Below are 25,516 nucleotides of genomic sequence, written 5' to 3'. Positions count from 1 at the left end.
ATAATTCAAAACCAAAGAGATAATTAGAATGACCCTTTTAAAGTATAATATATATAAAAGTATACAGTTGAGTATTTTCCATTTTTACTTCAAAGTATATAATTTTCTACATTTCTCCATAGATTTTACTCTGTAGTCACTTTAAAAACTCCATGATAGAGAGACAAAGTGATAATGTTTCTCATATGGAGTTTTTATATACTTTAGATGGAAAAAACAAAAGCAAATATAATATTCCTTGCAATGTCTATGAGTGTATACTGTCTCCCAAATGGTGAAGTTTGGCAGGCGGGGGAATGGAGAAAACAATCATAATCTTAAAACATCCTGAGCAACCTTTTTTTTTTTTTTTTTTTTACATTGTTTAAAAAAAGACATCCCTGTCAGATGGCAACCTTTACAATTTGGTTGAATTTTCTAGAGCGTGCAGATAGGTGTAAGAAGTTAAACTGGATATGTTTTATTTCTGTGAAATCTTGGCTTCTGTACTCGGTCTCCCTCCTCATATTGTGGGCAGTGTGAGGGAGAGGGACACTTGCTGAGGCAGAGGCTTCTGCTCGTGCAGAGGCATGTTCTTTCCAGAACTAGTATTGGCTGGATGAAACTCTTGGAGCTCTGCATCTAGCTGCTGCTCTGTTTTCTGCCTTCTCACGTTTTCTCTGAAGCTGGTGACACATAAAAGCATCTGCAAAAGTGTATAAGCAACTTTACTTTTCAAACCATTTTAGTTTCTTCCAGCTTTACACCTTATCAAGTTCCTCTCAATTTGAATCTATTTGTACCAGCTTAAAATAGAAACTGTTGTCAAATACCTTCCATGAAAGTATCCTATTAGTGCGATAGGGAAGGAAATGTGATGGACAGAGCATTCTTTAGTGAAAGTTTCCATTGGCCTATGTGAAATCACATGTTGGTCTCATTCAGTCTGTTTCTGGTGTTGTCTCCGTGGTCACTACAGTGGCCACAGAAGGAACAGCGCAGAGAATGGAGTGATCTGTTCACTGCAGAAGGTGACTGTTTACAGAACAGAGTTATTGGGCTATGACACACTGGTACAGTCATACAGAATGCAGCTCACACCTCCACTTATTACTGCTATTTATTACTGTGTTAAGCAAGTGACAAGGGATCTTGGCTATTCCTAGAAAGGACATAAATGTTACAGACACTTTTTAGTTTGTTGAGTTGACATGGTCCAATTTAGAACTGCAATTTTTTCACTGTAATAAGATGATGAAAATAATATTTCCTTTTTTATCCAGGATTTGTAATGCATGGATGGAATAAAGAAACTGGGACATGGGCAAAACCATTCCCAGATGTGTCAGGTTGTTTGCAGATATTTCAAAATTATCTATTTTGGTGGAGATTCAAGTTACCAATCTGGCTACTGGTGATCTATGAAACCGAGTGGTGTTGTCAGAATTGGACAGGCTGTCAAGCACTTAATCGGAAAGTCATTATCACTTTCCTGTTTCTTTATATCATTTTCCAATGTTCTGTTCTAATCTCTAATATAAATTCTGGGACTTTTTTGTTTTTTAAAGAGAGTTTTTTTGAACTGCAGGTACAGTGTATCTGTCTGATCTCTAGAATTTCATAAATAGGCCTTACTAGTCAATACTGATCTTTACTGAAAAGAATTAATTGGCTATTTAAATAATGCCTTTTGCATAAAACCTTTCCATATGAGCAGCTTTTTCTCAAGAAGAGTTTGGGTTTAGTAATGTAACAAGCAGAGAAATACAGTTTAATGATTAGACAATTTTTAAAATACCTGTATTTTACTTCCCTTGTCAAAATCTAGTTTTCTGCCTAAGTGTTTCTTTTGGTAAGCCTCTGATGTGGTAGAGCTTTTCAAGCATTTTCATTGCAATATTAATTTACTTCAAGTTGATGTGATTGATAAGTATAAATTCTTCTGGGTTAAACAAGATTTCCTTTTTATTAGCATAATGAGATGAGGAACAAAATTGCTTTTGAAATTGAGAGTCAGAAGAATGAGGTTAGTGGATTTTAGGATAATAGAGAGGACACTTGACTTAAATGAATCTGATGGGTTCTGTATACTTAAATATAAAGAAATTACTAGAAATAGCTACCTGAAGAAATCTTTGACTTGATTCTCCCCAGTGCCATTGAGAATAAGACGTGTCCTCAAGAACATCTTCAGGGAAAATATGAAAATTGGAAGTAAATTCAAGCATACTCCAAGGACTAAATCTGAGAATATTACATTTTTACCAAAAGCGAGGATATGTTTTACCAGGTTATCTTTCTCCTTGCATAATGGTAAACATTCTCACTTATAAATAACAAAGCAATGGAACATGTCTTTCAACTTCAAACCAGTACCTGATCTTGCTAGATTAAATGATCAACTCCAGTGCATGTAGTCAAGTGCTCTTCTGGATCAAGACTTATATGATAAGTCCTATTAATCACTGACAGTGTACAGAATAAACATAAAAGGCAATGTGAAAAATCTACAAAACCCACTATATAGCTCATCTGTGACCTTGAAAAGGTCATTCACTTTAAATTGTAACTCACTCGCAACTGATATAGCAGCAGAGGCTGTGTGGTGCCTTGAAAAGCTCAGGAAAGGAAATACCTAAGGTTGTTATCTAGGAGTGATGCTAATAATTCCAATGCAATTAAAGTGAGTTTAATTGTTTCAGTAATGCTAAGCCCAGGCTACAGTCCCCAGGCATGCTACACTCCCTGCTTTTGTGCCTTCCTCAGCTGCTTAACTCAGAAGCTACAGATGTGTTAATGTGGCAAACAGTTCCTGCCTGAGTTAGTTATGAGGAGATGTGCTTCAAACTGTTTGCTAGGTCCTGGTGCATCTCAGTAGGGAACATATCGTGAAAATGGATGAAAAAAAGGAACACACACCTGCAGCTGTGTTCAGTTTATACTGAGAAACTTCCCAAAGTTGTCCATGTTTTTTCTTTGTACCGAGATCAGAATAGCCATTGCTCCCATTCCTAAAATAGGAGTAAACATGGAGTTGTTTACTACTTTGAGATAACTTTGAACCAGAATCAGAGCTCTATGCTACTTAGAGCTTTAAACTGGATGTAAAACTGCATTTTCCTGCCCTAGGTTTGCTGGGCATTATTCAGGTTTCCCATTAAGAAGGCAACACAGCATGGAGTGGAAGAGCTACTTGGGGAGAGAAGCTCACGCGCACAAATAGGCTTATGCAAGTAGTGGTTTGCAGGAGAACCAAACTTGTTTGGCACTGTTTGATAGGAGATCTGCATTACTTCACTTGCTCAAATGTGAAGGAAAAAAAAGTGAGATGTGAGAAAGATCTAACCCCCTAAACATCTCTGTTATGGTAATCTTTATTAAATTATTTTGATATAAGGCCTCCTTCCACACAGACTTCACTGTGTGCATTACAGGAAATACTGCAATCCCAAGTTCTCTCAGGAATTAATTTTATTCTAAACAAAATAGATACATTCTTTGGCATCCATTTGTCTAATTACTAAATCAGAATACAATAAAGCTAATTAAAGCTGCTCTCTTTTGGGGTTTTCTGCTTAGTCAATGAAAGAGAAAATACTGAAACAAGAGTTTTGACATCAAAGCTTTACCCTTTTACTGTAGGTAAATTTCGTAAAATATGTAAAGCAATTTTAAAACCTGGCAATGAATGTGCTGAATCATTTTTTTGTATGTACATTTTTCTGCAGACTCTTAGCAGTGTGAGGACTGTTTATATACAATAATTTATTTTGTTGTCTTTAGGACCAGGGTATATCAAACTAACGTGACATCTGCTAAAAGGCTGCAGCCCTAATTTCCCTACAAATGTATTTTCTCCTTTAGAAAACAACCTCCCATGTTTCTGTTTGCTAAGGAGCAAAAAAGTTCAAAACCAGAAAATAAATGAAGTCATATGCTGACCAATGGTATTTTCCTTTAGAATTACTATTTCTTTTCTGCTCATTTTCTTTGACTTCTTTGGCCTAAAGGAGATGGCCTAAAATTTCCCATCTCCTAGCGTGTTAGAGGACTATAATGTTGTAATTCCAATCTGTATCGCAAACATATTTTTCCTTGCTGTGAAATTTACTGGTCAGCGCAAGAAGGGATAGAGCAAAGAAATTGCTGTTGTATGGAAAATAAAAATATTATGCAGTACATGAGCTAAACACACAGCTTGGACAAGATTTGTTCATTATAGAGATGGATCTCACCCCATAAATTTTTTACGAAGTTGAACTGCTGGGATGTTTGATATGATGCTAGTTAGCAAGGTTTTAATCTGAGGTACAAATCCCTTTGATAGAAAGGTGAGTGGAACACTGAGTCTGGAAAGCTTTCTCTCTTTCCCCCTCTTTTTTATCTATTTCTTTCTATCTTTTCTCTCTTTCCTTTCTATAATCAAGGATAATCTATAATAATTTCCCTCTGCTTTTTTCTTTTGCGAAGCTGTCTATGGAGTCCAAATTTCCCTTTCCTCTCATTTGTTTCTGGGACAGGGGAAAGAATGTCTGTTTGTCCTGTTGCAAGACATGCTGTCATTTCCTTCTGATTTGCAAATTGTTCTGGCTAATTTTAGTGTGAATAGGAAGCAAAGAACATATGCCATATACAACAAAACTTTCTAGCTGTGGACCTAAAACATAGTGAGAAAATTTAGCTCTTATCTCTTCAGTAGCAGTTGTTTGACTGGTTTTGATTATCTGGGCAAGGTCTTTGTTCTTGAAAGGATGTTTAGAAATGCTCCATAATTTTTTTTTAATATTCTTTTTTTTTTTCTCATAAATGATAAAGTTATTTTCATGTGAATCCAGCAGAAAATGAGGATTTTTGAAAATATATTTTATATTTATATATTTTATATTTATAGAGAAGTAAGGAATAATACAGCCATTAGACCAACACTGTCTTCTTGAGAACTCTGAATCGGTCACTGAACCTAAAGTTTTCTGGTCTTTTTTATCATTTAAAAAACGTAGATGGATCTGCACAATTTTTCACCAAAGTAAACCATCGCACACAGTCAAAAAAGAACAGTTACCAAAGGGAGAACAGATCTGTGGTATCTTCCTCTTGATCCTCAAAGGCTGAATACCACCCAAAACCAAGCAAGGAACATGAAATTAACGATTATGCTGGACCCTAAATTTTGTATCACAGTATACTTCTCTTCACCTATTGTGTTTTGTATTTACCATGAAGTTTAGGAATTAACTGACCACAGCATGAGCTCGCTGTATACACTGTGTCCAACTTGCTTTTCTCTAAGGTGGTTTGACTGTGACTTAGGAGAATCTAAGGAATTAAGCTTAAATTGTATTTGGTTTTGGACTTTGCTGCTTCTGTTTCAGACTCAGACAGCTCATGTGTCCAACAGCTTGTCTTCCCCTCCCAAATATGCTTAAATAACTTAAACAAACAAACAAAAATTAACCAAATGAAAACCAAACACACACATAATACTACTTCTACTTGCAAATCTAGCCTTGTAGAAACAACAAAGATTTTGGTGGCTTAATTTATTATACTTCCTTTTTCTTTGTGTCTTCATAGGTTTGAAAGAAAAGGAATACTTTCGTTGCATTTGTTAAAACAAACACTGGACCAGTGACTGAATTGTGTGTTAAATTTAGAAACTGACCATTCATTATCTGTGTTGTCAGCGCTAAATATCCTTAAGAAGAAAAATCTGGTATTTAATAGTGCTTGGAAGACATATACCTGTCATAAATGCCAAATTGCAAAAGTTCTCCCCGTTATGGGGGATATTTAACACCAGATGCTCCAAATAAACTTTGGCGTTAAAGTGCTGAATGACTTTGTCAAAACTAGGAGTAAGAGGTCTTTTAAAATCATACCAGTTATGAAGACAACTGAAAGCTGTGTTACTAAATGAAGTCTTAAGAATCTTTTAGCTAAATCAGGAGTTGAAATGCAAAATCTGAGGAAAGCCTGAGGTTCAGCACACACTTGTCATAGGTGAAAGGAATTTCAAGCCAGTGGAAAAAAATTAATGAATTGTACTGATTTTAAATATGTAATTAATCTCCAAACACTCACTTTGTTTTTCACATGCTTCCAGAATAATGCTGTGAAAATGGCTACTTTGCATGTATTACCTGTAAATTAGTTTGTAAATGTTATTATGAAAATAAACAGAAAAAAATGAACATGACAATTTAGTGTAAATAATTTCTGAAGATGAGACTAGGTTTGTGTTACCACAAAAGGGACATGATACACGGTATACCTGTTGTTCTGATCCTTATGTCAACATTTTCCAACACCACTTGGACTCGATGATCTTAGAGGTCTTTTCCAACCTTAAAGATTCTATGATTTTTACTTCCTTTTGATTCCTGGGACAAAACGTATGGAATTATTATTCCTTTTTAGGAAAAATTTTAGGAAAAAACCCCAGAGTGTAATCTAATAAGGAAAGAGTGATTTTTTTTTTTTTTTTGATGCTGGGTTATTTTCAAGACAGTTAGACAGTTGTAGGAATTTTTAATTATTTGATATAAGGGAAAAAAGTAACCCAATGGTCCCTCTCCTCTGTAGCACATATGATATTTTTTTCTTACTAACAACATGGAAGTTACATCACTTTGAGTAAGCTCCTCTGTTGCTTGAGGATCTACTGTACTGATGCCAGCTCATTTTTCACCAAATTGAGCCATTAATTAGCAGTGTGTATATTGGCATGACTTGTTTGTGTGACTAAATATGCATATTCTAGTGTTCAAAGTTTTTATATGGGACAGATCTTTAAATGTCTATATGTACCATTATGTGAATTCATAACAGTGGAGGAATCTTAGAATGCGACTCAAATGTTATAAATAAGACAGTAAAATCCAATTTTATTATAATTTTAAATCAATATTTTATCAAAAAGGTTAAGTGATAACTGGGCTTTATATTGTTTTTACCTCTCATTTTAGAAACATTATTTTCTAATGACATTCATGATAAGCTAATCAATTTAGAGCCTATATACAATAAAACTGTAGTTTTCATAGGTGAGTTATTTGAAACTGTTGATGATAACAGTTGATGGCACTTAACATATAAAAGAGAATGCACTGGTACAGAGAGAGGCAGAAGATGAATATGCAATCCCTGTGTGAAGGAAAATGGTTCCTTTGGAGACCAGCTCACAAAATAGAATGACTTAAATGATGGTAATAAACAAAAGATAAACGGGATAAATATTGTTCCCTAAAAGCACTGCTTTGAGATCATGTTATTTGTTGCTGACCTTGCATTCGATCTGTAAACTGTTCTCCTGGGTCTTTCTGTGCCTTGCTTGGAGGTGAATTGCTGTGAACACAAGAAACGTGTGGAATATAAGTAGTTCTGTGACAGAAAAAAAAAGAAAAGCACATGGAAAACACATAACCTCTGCAGTCAGTTGCCTATTTTCTTCACTGGTGGGTATGAAAAATAATTCCAAGTGAACCTGGTTGTATTTTCTTCAGAGACTTATGTCATTAATACTTTCAAGATTTGTAGTTCTCATGAGATGCTTTGGACCAAAAGATTGTGAGAGTCTGTCCTTGAATGTCCAGACTCCGTGTATAAGAGCTGTCACAAAGATGCTCTGAGATCTCCTCTCTGGAAAGAATACTATTTCATCAGGTCTGTGAGAGTCAAAAAATATAAAACAAAGAATAGGTGTCTGACTAAGAGTAAAGGTTGGGAAAGTACTGGAATAATAACAGTATTGAATAGTAAGAAAGAAATCAAATCAAATCACTTTCATGACCTTGATGCTCTGTCATTACAGGAGGGTGTGTTGACACTGCTTCTTGACAGTTAACCCTGGCCAGGTCTGTATGCATCCCAGCATCTGCACTGGAGGATTTGCGGGAAAAGCAGTATAGCTTATTCTCTGCTTGATTTCTTTTTGTTGGAGAAAAACCTAAGTCATATGGCATTGTTGTCTTTACGTTTGTTGAAGTATCTAGCCAGAGACTAAGACTGCACGGGAGGCTGGGATACATCATTCCGTAATGTATGTCCTGTAATATGTCCCTCTGGAATGTAGGCACAGATATGGGGGTCAGGGTGTATTCTGCTTTTGGGATCTGAGTCTAGGAAGTTTTTTTTGGAGGGGCTTTTCCTCTCTCTTCTCTTCTCTTCTCTTCTCCAGTGCTAGAAGATATAGTCTCCCGATATTTATTAGCTTGCATTCTCAAAACCTATTTTGGGCTTTATACATTGAGCTGGGATATTGGAAGAGTTAACGCAAGGATGAATTCATGAATGGTTTCCACAGAGAAATCAGTATTGTTTGTGTTCTTTCCTATAAGGACTCCGCAGAAAATTCCTGAGGTGCTTGGTTACGCCATACGTTTCTTTACTCTAGACTGGTGCTTAAGGTTTTAGTAATATTTATTTCAACATTAGGAAGAATGGTTTATCAGCTATATCTGCTTGTAAAGATTGTTCTGACGGGGTGTGTGTGTCATGGGGGGGTAATGGTTGTGGATAGAAAGAGATTCAAATATCCAAAAAAAGCAATGCCAAACACTTTAAAAATATACAAGAAATAAGATGGTGAAAAATAAGAAACAGAGTATTTGATATTTGTGTTCCTTCTATTCCCTTAGTCCCAGCATTTAGATAAAGATATTATTCAGTGGTTTTGCTTTAGAAAAATAAAAGACTCTTCATCCCTGAAATGCTCTGTGAGTAGCTGGATGATAACAGGTTCAAATATATGTCCTCCTCTAGGATAAAGGCCATCATTGAGGAGCTTGTATTTTTACTTACAATTTAATTATAAATACTTGCTACCTGATTTCTGAACTTTGTCCTGCAAACCTCAATTTTGCTTCTTGATTAGAAGGCAGCATTAGAATCAAAGTAAATGCAGGCTTGACAGCTACTGGCCTGTAAGAAATTGACCTTGACATTGTAACAACAGCAATAATTATAAGAAGCCATGCAATAAATGTATAGTGGTATAGCTCTATTTAATGTTCAGTTTACATTTTTACAGAGCAGAAACAGGATTTTAGCACAGTCCCAAATAAATTTTTGGTTCGTGTTGACAGCAAGATAATACTTTTTGTTACTGCAAAGGTGTCTACATCACACATCCTACTTTGTAAGTGAAGCATTTGTTGAAACCAGAAAAGAAGCATACATATAAACTTGAAATTCACCTAAATGACCCCAGATTTCTCTTGATATATTTTATTTGTGTTTTGGTGAAAGCATCTATGTAATGCTTGTTTGAAGACTGTATTAAGAGTGGATCAGTCACTTAAATGCAACCTAGTCAGTAGTCCTGAGTCTTTCTCAGAAAAAATTGAACATAAACAAAACTTATCTTAAATGGAAAAATAAAAAAATCAAACATTTTTACCAGTCAAACAATGGAAACTCAAATAGAGGAAAAAAAAAAACTGTACTTGGAATATTTATGGTCCAAACAAGGAAAAGAATATGGAAGAAATCTCAGATGATACCACATTTTTCTCAGATATCCAGTTGTGTCTACTTATGAGGTTTTGTAGGTTACAGTTTTTCTGCATTCCAGTTGTCTTGGCCATGCCATCTCACTATGAGCAATCGTAACTTTTAATATTAATGTTTTCTGTAGTACCTCTGTCTGGGAAATCAGCTTCACAAACCTAAATGAATAAAATGGCTCAGCCACCATGTATTTATGTACTTGATGTAGGTTAATGCACAGAGACTGAGGCAAAGGTGATTTGACTGACTTCAACAAGATTAACAGCCAGTGGGTTCTACAGAAAGAGAACTCAAGATTTCCATTTTCAGGGATTCATTGTTTAAATTGGTCATGGGATTACTAAAAAATTCATGTGTTCATGATAGATGGTTTTATTTTCTTATTGCTGCAGTTATTCACTGAAAAGGACAGTTTTCTACACAGAACAATAAATCTCTGCTTGCAATGCAGAATTAATATTTTCAGCATCTGACCTTAGCTGTGTTTTTCAGGTAGGAAAACCACTAATCTGTAAAAGCCTTTATGCTAATAGGCCTGGGTCCTTAAAACGAGGCATCACTGAGTTAAAAACATTGGTCAAGCCTTTGCATCCCATATAATGCTCTGAGTTTGGCTCACATGTTTACCCTGAAGGAAGTGCTTGTTTAGTATCCAGCAGAGAACCCCAGGAAGAGGCAACAAGGGAATCAGGGTGTCGGAAAGACCAGACTGTAACAAGCACAGTTGCTGTTAAGGAGATCTCTTGAGGGATCTTCCAATAGTACTGCTTCTTATTGGTAGTGAACCAATAAATAGGTGGTGTCATAATGATAAAGGTTAAATTGCCTCTCAGGACAGAAGGCAGTTGATAAAAGAACCGTTAGAAAAACCTTGTTACTTGCTATGATTCAGGTGATGTGAATTAGTTTTCACCCATTACTCGCTATATAACTTCACTACTTTACTTAACATACCAGATTGATGCCACTATAAGTCAAATGAGAATTTATCAGAAAGGACTTCCTTTCCATTTGTGTCCCAGGACAAAATTTATAGACAAAATGACCAAATGGAGTGAGTTAAACTGCTAAAAATGCAAACTAGATGGATGAATATTAGGCCAAATGGCCAATGACTTTTTTTGTTTTGATAGCTGAATACTGATATAAAAGGGCATGAGATGAAGAGGTCGAGTTCACCAAAATAGTGATGACTGGGCTGTTCTGAGAATACAGCTGATGTAGCTGAGCTTGATCTGACGATGAGAACAATCTTACCTTAAACAAACTCAGACACCACTGCCCTATAGTTCAGTAAGTGAAGAAAATCTTCCCTCTACTCAGAAACAATGGAAGCATCTGCCTAAGAGTACAGGTGATTGATAGCTTCATTCACAGGAAAATCTAGGCTTTCTCTTTGCCTTAACTCATATTCTAAGGTGACTTTCTTTTTCCTATCAACCAGTCAGATGACAGAAGCCATAATTTAAGAGATCTCCAATAGCAAGGAAATGGTATGGCAGAAGATCAGCTGCAGCTTGTTCTGGCAACATGACTACACCAGGATGGGAAAACCCCTGTTCCTTACAGCTAGCTCTTTACATCTAGCCTGAATTTGGTATTCTGTTTTTTTTTCATTTGAGTGGAGTGTAAAAAAAAGTCATGTGCCTCTCACTTGATAATGGTAGTCATGGGAAATGGGCATGAAATGGAATAAAAACTTAAGCTGTAAAAGAGGTACAGGGTTGGTATCTAGATGATAGGTAGATACAGGCAAGATATCTATATTGCCTATCATTGCAGGCAAAAGTAACTCAGCTGGGAATTTCACTTTATTTTCCTAATTATTTCTAGTTAACACAAACTTTTCATCACTGATTACAAGAGACAGAAAATAAACAATCAAATACCTTGGGAAAGAACTCCTCCCTGAGCTCAATTTCAGTCCAACACCTCTCCTCCTTCATCATGGTCTCACTTTCCCTTTTGCTGGGTATTACACTTGGTCCCTCCCAAACCTTTGGTGCAGGAGTCTGGGGACCCTGTGTAACACTTTATCTCTTTTGCTCCTCTGCTGTTCTTACAGGTTTTCCTCTGCCCCACATGTGCATCGTCCATGGCTGCAGTCCCTTGCTCTTTGTGTCTCTGCCCCAGTGTGAGTTGCTCAAGGCCACTGTACCTCAGAAGAGGGAAAAAATTCTTATTTCATATCTAATATCTGACAGCATTGTTCATCATTCTGCATTTTTTCTCCGTTGATAAGTTTTTATTAGTAAAATAATAAACAAAAACACAAAACAGAGCTCCCCCACACTGCTGAAACAAAGGTTTAAGCTGAGTTTACTGCAGCATTTGATCTGATTTTGGTGCCAGTACTTTTGCAAAAATTTTTTTGCAGGATAGTTACTTTTCTGTTTAGCTACACTTAGGACACAGATGTAATATTCCCCAGAGAGGCAACATTTACACTCATGATGTGTAGCTAAATTGCCAATTCTATTCTGACTCCAACAGAAGCTCAGTTATTGAAAAGCTAATTATTCAGGTAAAGGCAGCAATGGATGAAATTGCCACCTGTTGCTGGGACACTGGATAGAAACAACATATGATGAAATCAACATCCTTTTCCAGCAGGGCCAACGGCAAACATACTACTCTATAAAAATTTGGAAAAAAAAAAAAAAGGAACAAAAATGCATGAGAAATGAAAAAAACCACCAAGCTAATAATATTTCTTATTATTCCCTAAAGGTGATGTTTATCATAAGTAAGCTTAAGAACTAATTCTACTTGTATTATGAATGTGTGAATGTAGCTCTCTAAATAGAAGATGATAACAGGTGATAATGACCTTTATTTGTTTGATACAAAGCTCATTAGCATTACTAAAAGACACTGACTGATGTGAGCTTGTTTAATGTTTAGTGGGTGCTAAAGTATTTTGAAGTCTAGAGAAGGAATAGCACTGGTTTTTAGCTTATAGCAAAAAGAGAAATGTTTTGTATGCATTTTTAACAAGTTGTCTCTAAGACAAATGGAAGGACATAATACAAAACCCTGAGCTTGGTGTCAGTGCATAGGCTTGTGGTGAGATGGTTTTCATCTGTAAAATCTTCTTCTTTACTGGGACGTTTATTTCTTTGCTGTGGTTTAGTATCCTCTCAGCTGTGCAGATGCTGCTATGTGTGGATTCCATTGGTAAACAGGATCACATGCTGACTCATATTCAACTTGCCATCAACCAGGATCCCCAGGTTCCTTTCCGTGGCACTGCTTTCCAGCATTTCATTCCTCAGTCTGTACAAACATCCAGGGTTGCCTCGGCCCAGGTGCAGAATCCAGTACTTCCCTATGTTGAACTTCATGTGGTTGGTGATTGCCCAGTCCTCTAATTTGTTGAGGTCTCTCTGCAGGGCCTCCCTGCCTTCAAGGGAGGTAACAGCTCCTCCAGGTTTGTGTCATCTGCAAACTTGCAGAGTATTCCTTCCAGTCCTGTGTCCAAGTCATTTATGATGATGTTGAAGAGCACAGGGCCTAAGATGGAGCCCTGTGGAACCCCACTAGTGACGGGTCACCAGTCCGATGTTTCCCCATTCACTGTTACCCTCTGTGCTCGACCCATGAGCCAACTGCTCACCAACCACAGGATGTGTTTATCCAGCTGTGTGCTGAACATTTTGTCCAGAAGGATCCCGTGAGAGACAGTATTGAAAGCTTTACTGAAATCCAAAAGATTACATCAGCTGGCTTCCCTTGATCAACTAGTTGGGTTACCTTGTCATAAAAGGAAATCAGGTTTGACAAGCAGGACTTTCCTCTCATGAAGTTGTGCTGGCTGTGACCAATGACAGTGTTGTCTATCTGGCATTTTTCAATAACTCCTAGAATAATCTTCACCATTACTTTACCAGGCACTGAAGCAAGACTGATAAACCTGTAGTTTCCAGGGTCCTCATTCTTACCCTTCTTAAATACTGGGACAACGTTCACTAGCTTCCAGTCAGCTGGGACCTCTACAGAGTCCCAAGACCTCTCAAAAATCATAGAGAGGTTTTGCAGTTACATCAGCCAGCTCTCTGAGGATTCTGGGATGAATCCCATCAAGGCCAACAGATTTGTAGCGATCCAGCTGGAGCAGCAGATCCTGCACAATTTCTGTGTCAACTGGGAATTGATCATTCTTGCAGTCATGGTCCTCCAGCTCAGGGCACTGAGACCTTCTCGATCCATCATCTGTGTTGAAGACAAAGGAAAAGAAAGCGTTAAACACCTCTGCCTTGTCTGTGTCCCTGTTTGTGAGGCAACCATCCTCACCCTATAATGGGCCAATGATATTTCTATGCTGCCTATTGCTATTAATGTATTTGATAAACTCTTTTTATTGTCCCCCACATTTCTGGCCAGCTGCAACTCCAGCTGAGCTTTGGCCACATGAATTTTCTCCCTACAGCGGCAAGATGATTTAGAAATATTAATTGTATAGTCACACTTCGATATGGATGTCTGAGCCTTCTGTTTGGTAGAGATCCCTGCACATATTTTCAGAGTTTTTCCTCCAAAATAAAGGTAACCTGTTAGGCTTTGTTAGAGAGCAAGAGAATACTGTCAGTAGCACAAAACTTCTTAACACCTGTTCAGTAGCAAAAAGAAGCAAGGATACCAGTGAGTTCTTCTGCCCTGGTAGGAATGAAAACTCTAAAGCCCCATGTGAAAAAAACCTCCAGAACAGCAGTTGCCTTCTATCAAGTGTAGAATGTTTTGCTGTACTAGAGGCAGAGAAAGCGTGTGTAAAAAAATAAGAGGCAGAAACATACCTTGTTAAACATCCTGCTTAACATAGACAGGAGTATGTTACCATAGTGAGTACAACTCACTGTGCAACAGAACAGCTATCATAAAATAAATGCCCCACCCTCTATGAGGCAAAATTTCTGTCTTCCCTAGAAAAGCAAAGGTATGATAGAATATACTGATGGTTATTTTGTGGAAAAAAGTGTAAAAGCTTCAGTATAGTCTATAGATACCCCAGATAGGCTTTATGTTAGCTTAGAGACTGCCAGCTATCTAGCTTCAGCAACTTGAAGTTCAGCACTGTTTGTGACATGACTTTGGGAACTAGAAAAAAACCAGCACACTGAGCATGTGCTGCAGTGCCTCCATGCTGCTGTGTCAGAACTCCTCCAAACCTGGAGTCTTTTTGTGCTCTAGAAATCACATAAGGCATTTTTTAGTATCAGTCTTTATCAGGGTTCTAAATTGCTGTATTATTATTTTCAGTTTCCAGAAATTGCATTGGAGCATCTGGTTCAGCTGCCTGACTGCCAAAGTTTGCTATCCTTTAAAAAAAATATGTTGGCAGAAATACAGGTAGTTTTCAGTAAGCTGTTCACAAGCTGAAGAGTAGAAAAAGTAAAGGCAGTGAGCTCCAGCTCCAGTATTCTTGTTGGGGTTCAAAATGTGATTTGGAAAATGAAAAAAGGTAACTATAGTCAACTTAGAAAACTCATGACCATGTCCCTCTGGAAATTTTCAGCATCTCTTGTTTTTGTTTGTGGTATTTTCAGCCCTTCTTTGATTAAATTCCAGGAAGAGTTCTGTTACACTAGGTGGCTATGTTTTGCTTTAGCTCCACTGAGGGGAAAATAGTATTAGTCCTTTGACCTGGTTTTGGTTTATCTGTCTTACTTAATATAAGATGTAACTTATCCAACTATTCTTAAAAGTATAAATAAACTTGAGCTAGGGGAAAAAAATAAGGAAAGTCTGAAATTTTGAAGTGTTTATCTTCAGAGTAAACAAATTAAAATTCACCATTTTAGGATGCTGAATGAAAATTTGATATTATTTTATGGCTTTAGTTGTTTGATCTTACAGTTTCAAGAATGAAAAGGACCAAAGAGATACAATGTTATGATGCATTCAAATATCCTATCCAAAAAGATAGGGTGTTGTGATACATTATTACTTTAGGAACTGCCGGAAATCTCTTATACCTTGACACCTTAATGGTGTGAGGAAAAGAAAATGGCACTCGCCACCTAGCACAGTCTGAATACCAACCCTTGTATAAGCTAGTCTTTGACAATAACAAAAAGGATTCTGCATCTACACTTGTATGTTTAATTTATTCCCAAGAAGGTTGCTGGGCACTGGAGTGCATTACTCTGAAACAGTACCTGGCATAAACAGAGTGAAAAATGTGTCAGGGCACACTCCTGACAGCTGTTAGCGTGTAACCAGTTTGGGTCAGAGGCTAAAGGATTTAACCAGCACAAATGCAGGCTGATCCTTCTCAGCTGGCTTCAAGGATTGGCATGGTCCCAACAGTTTTAATTTAGTAGTCTAGATATAGCCTGAAAGTTCAGTTAGGATTCTGCTAACAACCCCTTAGGTAACAGCTGCAGTGGTTTAAGACTTCATTGTCCTCACCAATGGACTGTTCCCATCTTTCTGCTTAAAGCTGCAAAGTCAACAGAACAAAACATATTTGTACCTCAGCTGCTTCTGGGTAAAGACCAGTACTGAGTCAGTGCTGCTGGTACAAGTAAATCTTAAGCAAGGTGTTGTTGGAAGAGATTAACTTTCAGTCCATTAGTTGTGTCTCAAGACCTGTGAGTGGAAGAAAGATGGGGAAGATAGTCACTGACAGAGGTGTGAGATTACAGCTGTTAGTTGCTTTGGTAGGAGCACTACAAGGTTATACAAATCCTTTTTCAGATATCTCTCTCCACAACAGCAAGCACAGAACGATTTCTGTATCTCCACAACAGTGATTACTTGGTACCAGTGAATTCCAACTGCTGTGGGACAGCCATAGAGATTTTAGGGACTGGAAATTTGTAGGATTGTAAAAGCATGTCAGATTCGATGGTTTTACTTAGCAGAAAGCAATGATTAGCTATACTGAGATTCCGATTCCTCTTCCATTCTTGGTAAAGTGGAGCCCAGCTACTTTTTCTTGGGCTGTTGTGCATCACAAATTATGAGAGAATGGAGTGGAAGACCCAATTCTTCAGTTTGTGTCAGGGCTGTGAGACTTTTGACAATCAGAGGGTCTTATGTACTTTCTGGTTTGCTCTGAAAATGCATCATCTTGAACTCTCCATAGGTTATTAATTTGTCACAGACACAGAACATGAGACAAATTATTAACCTCTTGGCTTTATAAAACATAGACTTTTTTTCTCAAAATAGATAGCTGTGAATGCCCATATCCAACACTCTAGATTTAAGGTGGGGACTCTTGATGAGACCTCATACAAACAGGAATATTTCATAACATACTTCTGAGTTGCAGGAAAGACATGATGCTCACTGCCTCTTCTTATGTTTGCTTACACATTAGAAACAAAGTAATATCTTGTTTCAGCAAAACATTGTTTTTTCTGAGCTGTTAAATTAATAGCACTGCCTAATTAATAAGGTCATCTTGACTTCCCGCAGCCATTCTGCATTCCTGTGAATGATTACATCTTCGCTGATTGTCTTCGCTCTGGAATTCACATTTTAACCTTCTTCAGATCTAGTGCTCTTTATTGTTTAGTTTACAGATTAGTCTGGAAAACAGAAGTGTTGTGCTAAGTCAAAGCAATTTCAGTAAGGGTAAAGATTATTGTCTTTTCAATTAAATTACTAATAAACACTCCTAGCTTTAATTAGTTCAGAGTACGAGAAATACAGGGAGGAGAAAGACAGAGCTAGTTACTATGAAGTATTTAGACTATCAATAGCTTTTAACGGAATGCACCTTGCAAAACATCTGTGCTCACTGAGGTCAATACAAAACCATTAATTAACATCAGACCATGACAAAAAGTTTAATTGGTTTTGACTGTAAGAAAAAGCTCTCCAGATTTTGAAAGAAAGCTAGAACATTTGACTGTATTTTAAATGCAATTGGCATCAGAGTTTCAGGGTTTTATTTTTATATGTATTGTTCTCATTGTTGAGTAGAAATATGATTAAACTAAATTTTTTTAACATTTAGCTGATCTTTTCTATTACAGTTTGTGGATAGGTACTTTTAAGCAACCATAAACATTGGGTTTTTTCTCCTCTTGTTCATAAAGTACAAGGAGCTGTTGTGGTTTTGATCTGCTTTGCATTTAGCTAGTGTTGGATTTTTCTAATGCATACAATCAAAACTATTTTCCTTACAGAAATGTGACCTTACTACAACTGAAGAATGCATAATTATACAGTAGGATGGGAAGGATCCCAACGTAGAACATCTTATCAGTTTTCAGCAGATGCTTTAAGGAAAAGTATGAAAGAAATAAGATTTTAAATATTTGTGGAAATATCTTAGAATATACAAATAGAGTCTACTTTGGAAAACATATTATTATTTCTTTTCTTGTATGAATCTGGACCAGACATAAAAGCGTGTAATTTATTTTAAGGCAGATCATTGTTAGTGGGTAAAGATTTTGACAAGTCTATACTACAAGTAAGGAATAAATTATTTTCTTGACATAGAATAAAGTACTGTGATAATATAGAGTTGTTAATACCAGTTTTCCTCTTTTACTTATGTCACATTCATAGGTAGTAAGGTTTGAAGTTCAATTTAAAAAATGTGTGTAAAACGATTCATTTAGGAAAAAAAAAATTTGCCTCCAACTTGATTAAACCAAAGATGCAGCATAGAAAGAAGCTGGAGAAGGTTTTTTCAAATGCTGTGTGTTTTTTTTTTTTTTTAAATTTCTCTCTTAGTGTCTAATACAAAGAAAATGGCTGAACTGACTAGAGGGGATGTCTTGTTCTGGTGATGAATCACAGCCAAAATGCATGTAGGTAATATGTAATTTACTCTATTTAGAGTGTATTCTAGAGAAGACTGTTACCTTTACACATGCCAACTATTAAGCTACATAGACTAAGGACTCGCTAGAGACAGTGTTATTCATACTGTGTCCAAGGAACGTTCTGCAGAAATAAGTGGTTTGCACTTACTAATGCAGAGATGTGACTACTGTGCTCCTAGCAATCAAGCCATTCCATAATGACAGTTAACAGCTTTAAAAATAAATGTGTATATTTAAGTAGTGTAGCTGTCATTTATGTGTATTTCAAAAGGTTAGTGAGGGATGTAGATATTTTTATCTGGTCAAAATGCTGTTTTCATTGTGGAAAGCATACCTCTGCAGAGCAAGATGTGTTACAACCCAGGCTTTAAAAACACTAAAAAGTAGAAAAGCTTTGTGCATCTTAGAGTGAACAAAGTGCCTTGAATGGCTTAGTAAGTTTTTGTTAGCAATACTCAGCTTTGGTGTCTTAATTTGAGAATTCAGACTCAGAGACATTTCTGCTTTAAATACATTATGTTGTCTTGAGGAAAAAGATTAGAAATTGATCTGCTTCATGTTTTCTGTACTCAGTTGAATCAGTCAGTTGGTGTTATTGGTCAAACATGGACAATGTCTGCTCCATAGGAAAGCAGGTGCTTGCTTGTTGTATCCTTAAAGGTCTCTGCTGATCCACATGGGATATGTTTTAATGGTCCACCTTTTTCGTCTCTAAGTTTCCCAAAATGTGTAATTTAGTTATTTCTTGCTGCAATTTCACCCCATTACTTCTAAGTAATTTCTTTCCTCTTTGTAGCATCCTTTTATGCATTTTAGGACGGTTAACACATTTTCATGAACCTTTCTAGATGACTTTTCTCAGAGAACAGGGTTTGAGATGTCTGATAATTCTCTAGACTGTTTGCAGTTGATTGTGCTCCTTCCTGAAGACTTAATAGTATGGACTGGAGAAGATTTGTCTGTTAAACTCCAGTTTATCCATACTGCACTATGTTTTGCAGTTTTTTACAGCACCATGTTGACTATTTTCAGGTCATGATTCACTAGGGACTAAATTTTAAGGTCAGTTTTGCAATTCTCTATTTGTGCTAGCTGGATTATTCCCCTAAGCATGTATCTCTAATGATTTTTGTTTTCCTATTTTTCAGGTCATTTTTCTAATTTCTTTGGAGTTATAATCTTTTCCTCAGTGTATTTGCAGCCCATTTCACCCTCTTTCAATCTCATATGGCTATTACTTTACCACAGTCTGTAATGAATAGTACTGGATCCTGAAGAAACCACTGTAACCTAATGCTTCATCAGTTTTGCTGTGAACCACTGATATTCTGTATTTTTTTTCTTTCTTTTGCCCCCACCTAACATCAAGTTCCCCTAGCTTTCTTTGAAAACACCGCATGAAAAAGTGCCAGAGGCTGAGCTGTATAACACCTACAAGCATCTCCTCTGTTTGTAAGGCTGTTACTCTGCCATAAGGGACTTAGGTCTGTTTAACAAGCTTTGTTCTTGACAAAGCCATGTTAGTTGCTCCAGTCTCTTTAAATTTTAGAAACTGGTTTTGTGTTTGTACTTGTGCGTTCTTATCAAAATCACACTAGGATTTGTCCCAGGAAAAATAGTACCTTCTTCCCCTAAGAGTATAAAGAAATGAACAAAACAACCAACCCCTGAAATAAATCAAGATTTAAAAAGAGAGAATCAACATTTAAAAAGAGAGAAACAGAACTTCAAATTCAATCCCCTGCATTGGAACCTAAACTATTTTCAAATATTTATTATTTTCTAGATATTTTTAGAGTTTATAATTATAAGGTGTGAATTTATATTAAGAAAAAAAAACAACTTTTGATTGGTAACCTAAAACCTCTAAGTTAGACGTTACTGTGATCATCAATAGCTGTTTCAGAAAGCACGTTTGCCTCCCAAGAAAATTCCCATGAAATATTTGCCTAAACATTTTTCTAAATAAAGATGCCGTAAAAAATCATGGCACCACCCTATGGAGGTGTAACCATAATCCAGCCACAGATAGAAGTTCACTGATCAATTTAAAAAAAAACCAAAACCAAAGTAAATCAAAGGAAACCAAAGGAAACCAAGGTGAGTTATCTGCTGGATCCTACTGTGTAGAACTCAAGGGCAATCTCATCTAATTCTCTTAATAGCTTTGCAGATATTCTCACCTTCTCACTTTCTGGCTTTCACAAGTTGAAGAGTTGTCAAAAGGCAGAACATAGTTGGCCATAGTGCCATGACACTACATATCTGTAAGAAAAAATATTTTGTGTCCTGCAGTCACAGAAATTTGAAATAAGTGTTCTTCAGAAAAGGGATCTGGAGGTAATCTGCAGAGTGTACATTACAATGAACACTGGCAGAAATAACGAGGGCTTTCCAGTGGTTTCATATGTAGAGGTTGCATGGAAATGGGTGCTTTAAGTACATTAGAAAACTGGAGGAGAAGAATCACAATTGTGTTTCCTGCCTTTTGAGTATTACATTAATATGTAATATGTTTTTGTCTTCCCATTTTAAATCCTTCCTACGGAGGCTTTTAATTTCAGTTTATTGGTGCTTTTTTTGGCTTCCATCTTTTACATCAGATTATGGTGACTTTTTTTAGGTCTTTTGTCTTTTGTTATTTGCTTTCACTGTGTTTTTCAGATTTTTGTTGTTTTTTTTTTCTCTATCTGCTGAACAGAGTGGCTCATTTAGAGCTATATTTAACGACACTTTTTACCAGCTCTGTCATCATTCCTGGAAATAAGGTAGCATTTATATAATCAAGTCATGCTCTAGTCACTGCTTTCCGGTACTTGCAAGGTAAAACGAAAATTCTATTTGTGATTCATTAGGGTAATTATAGCGTTTGCCAGAGTACATGTGGGTAGGTAAGTACACACACAGGTTAGATAATTGGGTCAATAGTGAACAATTTGTCCTTAACAGAACTTGATTTAATAAAGGTAGGTTTAATCCAAAATAAGATGCCCTTTGATGAAGAAGTTTTCACAGAACTTAGAGTTTCAAAAGCATCTTGCCCATACTAGAGGAAAAAAGGTAAGTATGCCCTTGTATCATCTACATACACATGTAGATGACGTTTTTTATGATCTAGTCAGGTATTTTAATGTCTTCCTTACTGAGAAGGGTTGATAATGGTTTGGGACTCTAGTTTATAGATCCAAAATTTGATTTGGTAATTTATACTTTTTAATATTTAACAGTGAACAGCACATAGATTTTCTTTGAACTTTTTCCTGTGATGTAAATGTACTGTCAAGTACATTTGAAGAACAAGAAAAAAGTGGAAATAAACAATTTTTTTATTATTCCCCCCCCTCCACCCCTAAAATAGACCTTCTGCCTCTTTGTTTAAGAACTGTAATAGCAAGCCTGGCACATTAGGGAACTGGCACAGTCTGACAAGACAGAGTACCCCTGGTACTCTGCTGCCTTCTATAGTGTCCTGCCTTAGGCAACTTGTGACTTAGTCTGTGCCTAGAGCTGTCCTTGAAAACGTTCAAATACCCAGAGTAAGGCTGCATAAATAATGACTGTGCATTTCCAGAACAACTTACAGGGTTTCTTCAAGTTTTAATCTGCAGTGTTTGCTCTAATGCATCACAAGGGGGTTCTCTGGACTATCATGATAGGTAAAAGACTACTCCACTGCTTCTCAATTTAAGGTAATGATCATTTCCCCAGTACTAAAATATTTTAACTTCTGTAAAAAGGAACTTTCATTTCATGACTCCCTCTTTATTTGCTGACCACCTGCAATCCTTGTATGGTGTTTCAAGGCAAGTTGATCAGCAAGATCTCATCAGGAAAAGACTAGCTCTCAAGATGTTGCAGTTTTGCTCTTTCCTTCATATACTTTTACAAACATTTGGGCCATTGACGTGGTATAATACATGTAACTTTCCCCAAATGAAAAAAAATCCAAACACCACCCCCTCTCCCCCCCAATAAAATATTAACGATTGTGCCAAATTCATTTTTTAATTAAAGAATTTTACATTACAAAGTTTAACAGTAATTTCCTTTTTCCATAATTAAATTTTAGAATGCTGCATCACTTAGCCAGTAAAAAGCAATGTGAGATATTAATATTTTCATGAAAATCATTCATTACATGATAATGATTCAAAATGTGATAAAGGGGAAGTGAACTTACTTCAAAAAAAAAGAAACCCTTTCATTTAAGACCATGCTTATAAGTTTATTTTTTTTCAAATTCACTGTTTCTCATTTCTAGATGTGCTTATTTCTCTCCTTATGCTTTTGCACTGATTTTAACTTTGTCAGCCAGATGATTTTATTTAAGAAGAGATATAAAATTAAAATAAATGCAAACCTGTTGTAATTTTTTTAACTACAATTCTCTCTCTCCCTCCCACATCCTAATAGGAAGTGGAGATTGCTATACTTTAAGCAAAGTTTCAGTGAAGAAGGGACCACAGACCTAGAAAAATTCAGAGAAATAACACTCTCAAATAATTTGTAGCCTAATACTTCCAGTTGCAGTGCTTATTATTTACCAGTTTTATATAAAATGTAAAATTATTTTGCTGTAAAATATAAAATTATAAAAGCTGGGTGGCTTACAGACGATTTCACTGTACTGTTATTTTTCAAATGAGTAAAATTCATAGACTCATTGAATCATAGAATGACTTGGGTTCAAAGGGATCTTAAAGATCATCTAGTTCCAACCCCCTTGCCATTTGTAAATGCACGGAAGGGGCATAAAATTCAAAACAGATTTGCTGCATTAGTCCATTCTCTTTTTGTTTTATTGCTGCGTGTAAGCAGCATATTAAGACCTTTGATTTTGGTCTTCCCATCGTGTTAAATGTCAAACGACAGTCCAAAATGTGAAACAATATATGAACAGCTACATAATATCTTTACTGTGTACTTTTTATGACCATTAACAGAATGCAAAACTGAAAAGTAATGTGATGGGCTTTCAAGTATCTTGTAATACTATATTTGACTGTTTTGTGGTGAACCACGTTAATTTTCAAAATATGCAAATTATAGGATCAGGCTTTTTAACATTTTAAATGGTCTTTGTCTAATAAAATGAGTCATTTTTCACTTATCAAATTCAGAAATAAAATTGCATACAGCTATTTTTGTTCTGCTAAATGAGAAGAGGAACAATATTTCTTTTATTGCCTGTCAGCTCTGAATCACTTTAAGTGCACTGTGGGTGGACTGTGCTTTAATACCTTCTTTTTAGCACCCAGAAATCAATCAGGGTCTAAAACTCACCCTTTTAATTAGGGTGAGTCTGACTGGTGATTCAAAACAGTAATGCAACTATAACCTATGATTTTTCTTCAAGCAGAGTGATATTTTGTTCCAATTAATGCCTCAGTTCTACTTAAAATGGAGCATGTCATCTTGTTCATCAGGTGATGCTTGAAAACTTGTTGCTAACTAGGAATAGTTCACTTCACTGACACCCAGAGTGTGAGGTCACCCAAGCAGATTTTCTTTCTCCTCTGTCATCTTCTGTTATTAAAAAAATGTAAACCATAGAGATGAATTTCGGCCTTCTAAAATATAGCACATTTCTTAAGTGAAAAGAAATTAAACCCAATTTCTAACATAGTGTACGTCCACCCTGTTCAGAACACTGTTTCACTAGAGGCAAATTCAGCTCTGAGCTGTTTATTAGTAGAGCTTCTTATGATCTATATTCTAGAAAAAAATAAATGTGTAACATATAACTCTGAAAAACACACACCCAGATTGGCTGCCTTGAGGTCTACTACTGTTGACATTGAAAGGTGAGTAAAGGTGTCATGAACTCTTTTAAAAAATCTGGTTCCTAAATTGTGGTGAGATACGTTTCTAATTTCTTGCTTCTTCCCAGGTAGACCTGTAATATGTGGACTTGTTTTTTTTTAAAAATATTGTCTGAGTGTAAACAACAGTAATGGAACCTATGTAGTATGTACAAAGCAGTTTGATATTAGAAATTACTCTACGTGTTAATTTAACAAAATGAAAAAGGTAATGCTTTGCATTATTTGAGATGTTCTCTCATTGTCTTGCTAGGTCTTTCTCATACTTGAAACAGAATACCACTTGAATCATCTTTGTAGGTACCTCTCTAATACCTCGTGTAAAGTCCATACTTCAGGGATCATAGGAAGAAATGTTTAAATGTTATTTTATGTTTGCATTTCAAAATACTCCCTAGATGAAACTACATTGTATGGATGTTAATGTAATAGGACACAAAATAGAGGCACTCTTGAGGGTTAATTGGAGATAAATAGCCTATCACTGCTCAGGTTCCAAAGTGTGGCTGGAGGTCATATAGATATAACTTGGTTGATTCAAATGAGATTTTTGGTACTGTGGGTGCTGTGGAGCATTGTGGTCTGTGGGAACAATTTTGACTAAGGCCTCTTGACAAATCTTACTGGCTTTTGAAACCCAAGCTGACCTTTCAAACAGATAGTAAGAGAATATGCATCCACATTAACGGGAATTATACCTCTGAAATAAAGAACAGATGTACCATGAGAATAGTAAAACATGGCTCCAGAGCCAAAATCAGTCAGACCTCAGAGGCTGCAGAATTAAAAGACATTTTTCCTTAGGGGTAAAGATACAGTACTGAGAAATTCAGTGATATTTAAATAATTCCTGCTATCGGGATAGATTTCAACTTATTGATAAGTGCATCTTTAAACTGAGTCTTTAATAAAAGAGGATATGGTAAATAACAGAAGATTATGAACAGTTCCTTGTCTTTGCTGTTTCTCAGGACTAACTGGTTCAGTGGGTGGAAAGATAATTTTGAGGGGTCGTATTGATGATATAGTAATACGGAATGCCTGTCACCATTATCTTGGGCACTGACTATGAGTCTGGCAATATGGCTAATGCTCAGTAATTTTACTGCTCTTAGACTTAGGTACTGTGGTTTAGATTTTCCAGCAGCAGATCCTCGTTTAAGCACTTCATCCATCGTCTCTTCAGCCAACAAAAAACTGCTCAAGTCGTGACTTAAAAGCCCTATAGTTTAGTTAGGAAGGTAATTACTGAAGAACTGTGGAAAGGTAAATGTAAAAATTGTTTGAGAGATTTCATTGATGTTTATACTTTCTGAGAAGAAATCATTCCATTTTCAACAAGTGCTGAAGACCCTGAATATCTTTTAATAAGTTTTAAGAGTGAACAAGTACCAGGATCCTGTTACCAATGTCTCATACTGT

General features: G+C 36.3%; 1 protein-coding gene across 1 annotated transcript; it reads right to left on the bottom strand.

Annotated features, from left to right (window-relative positions):
* Positions 1–502: 502 nt before the first annotated feature.
* On the bottom strand, positions 503–25,269 carry LOC113950718. The gene is made up of 7 exons (XM_027650825.1): positions 25,143–25,269; positions 13,529–13,698; positions 10,106–10,195; positions 7,262–7,323; positions 2,899–2,990; positions 2,103–2,167; positions 503–685 (listed from the first exon to the last, which is right to left on the bottom strand). The coding sequence occupies exons 1-7, from the start codon at positions 25,267–25,269 to the stop codon at positions 503–505; spliced, it is 789 nt and encodes a 262-aa protein (XP_027506626.1).
* Between the last annotated feature and the right edge of the window lie 247 nt (positions 25,270–25,516).

The sequence above is a fragment of the Corapipo altera genome, unplaced genomic scaffold, assembly GCF_003945725.1.
Source record: "Corapipo altera isolate COAL_440 unplaced genomic scaffold, ASM394572v1 24, whole genome shotgun sequence".
Lineage (NCBI taxonomy): Eukaryota > Metazoa > Chordata > Aves > Passeriformes > Pipridae > Corapipo > Corapipo altera.
This window is presented reverse-complemented; position numbering and strand designations above follow the sequence as displayed.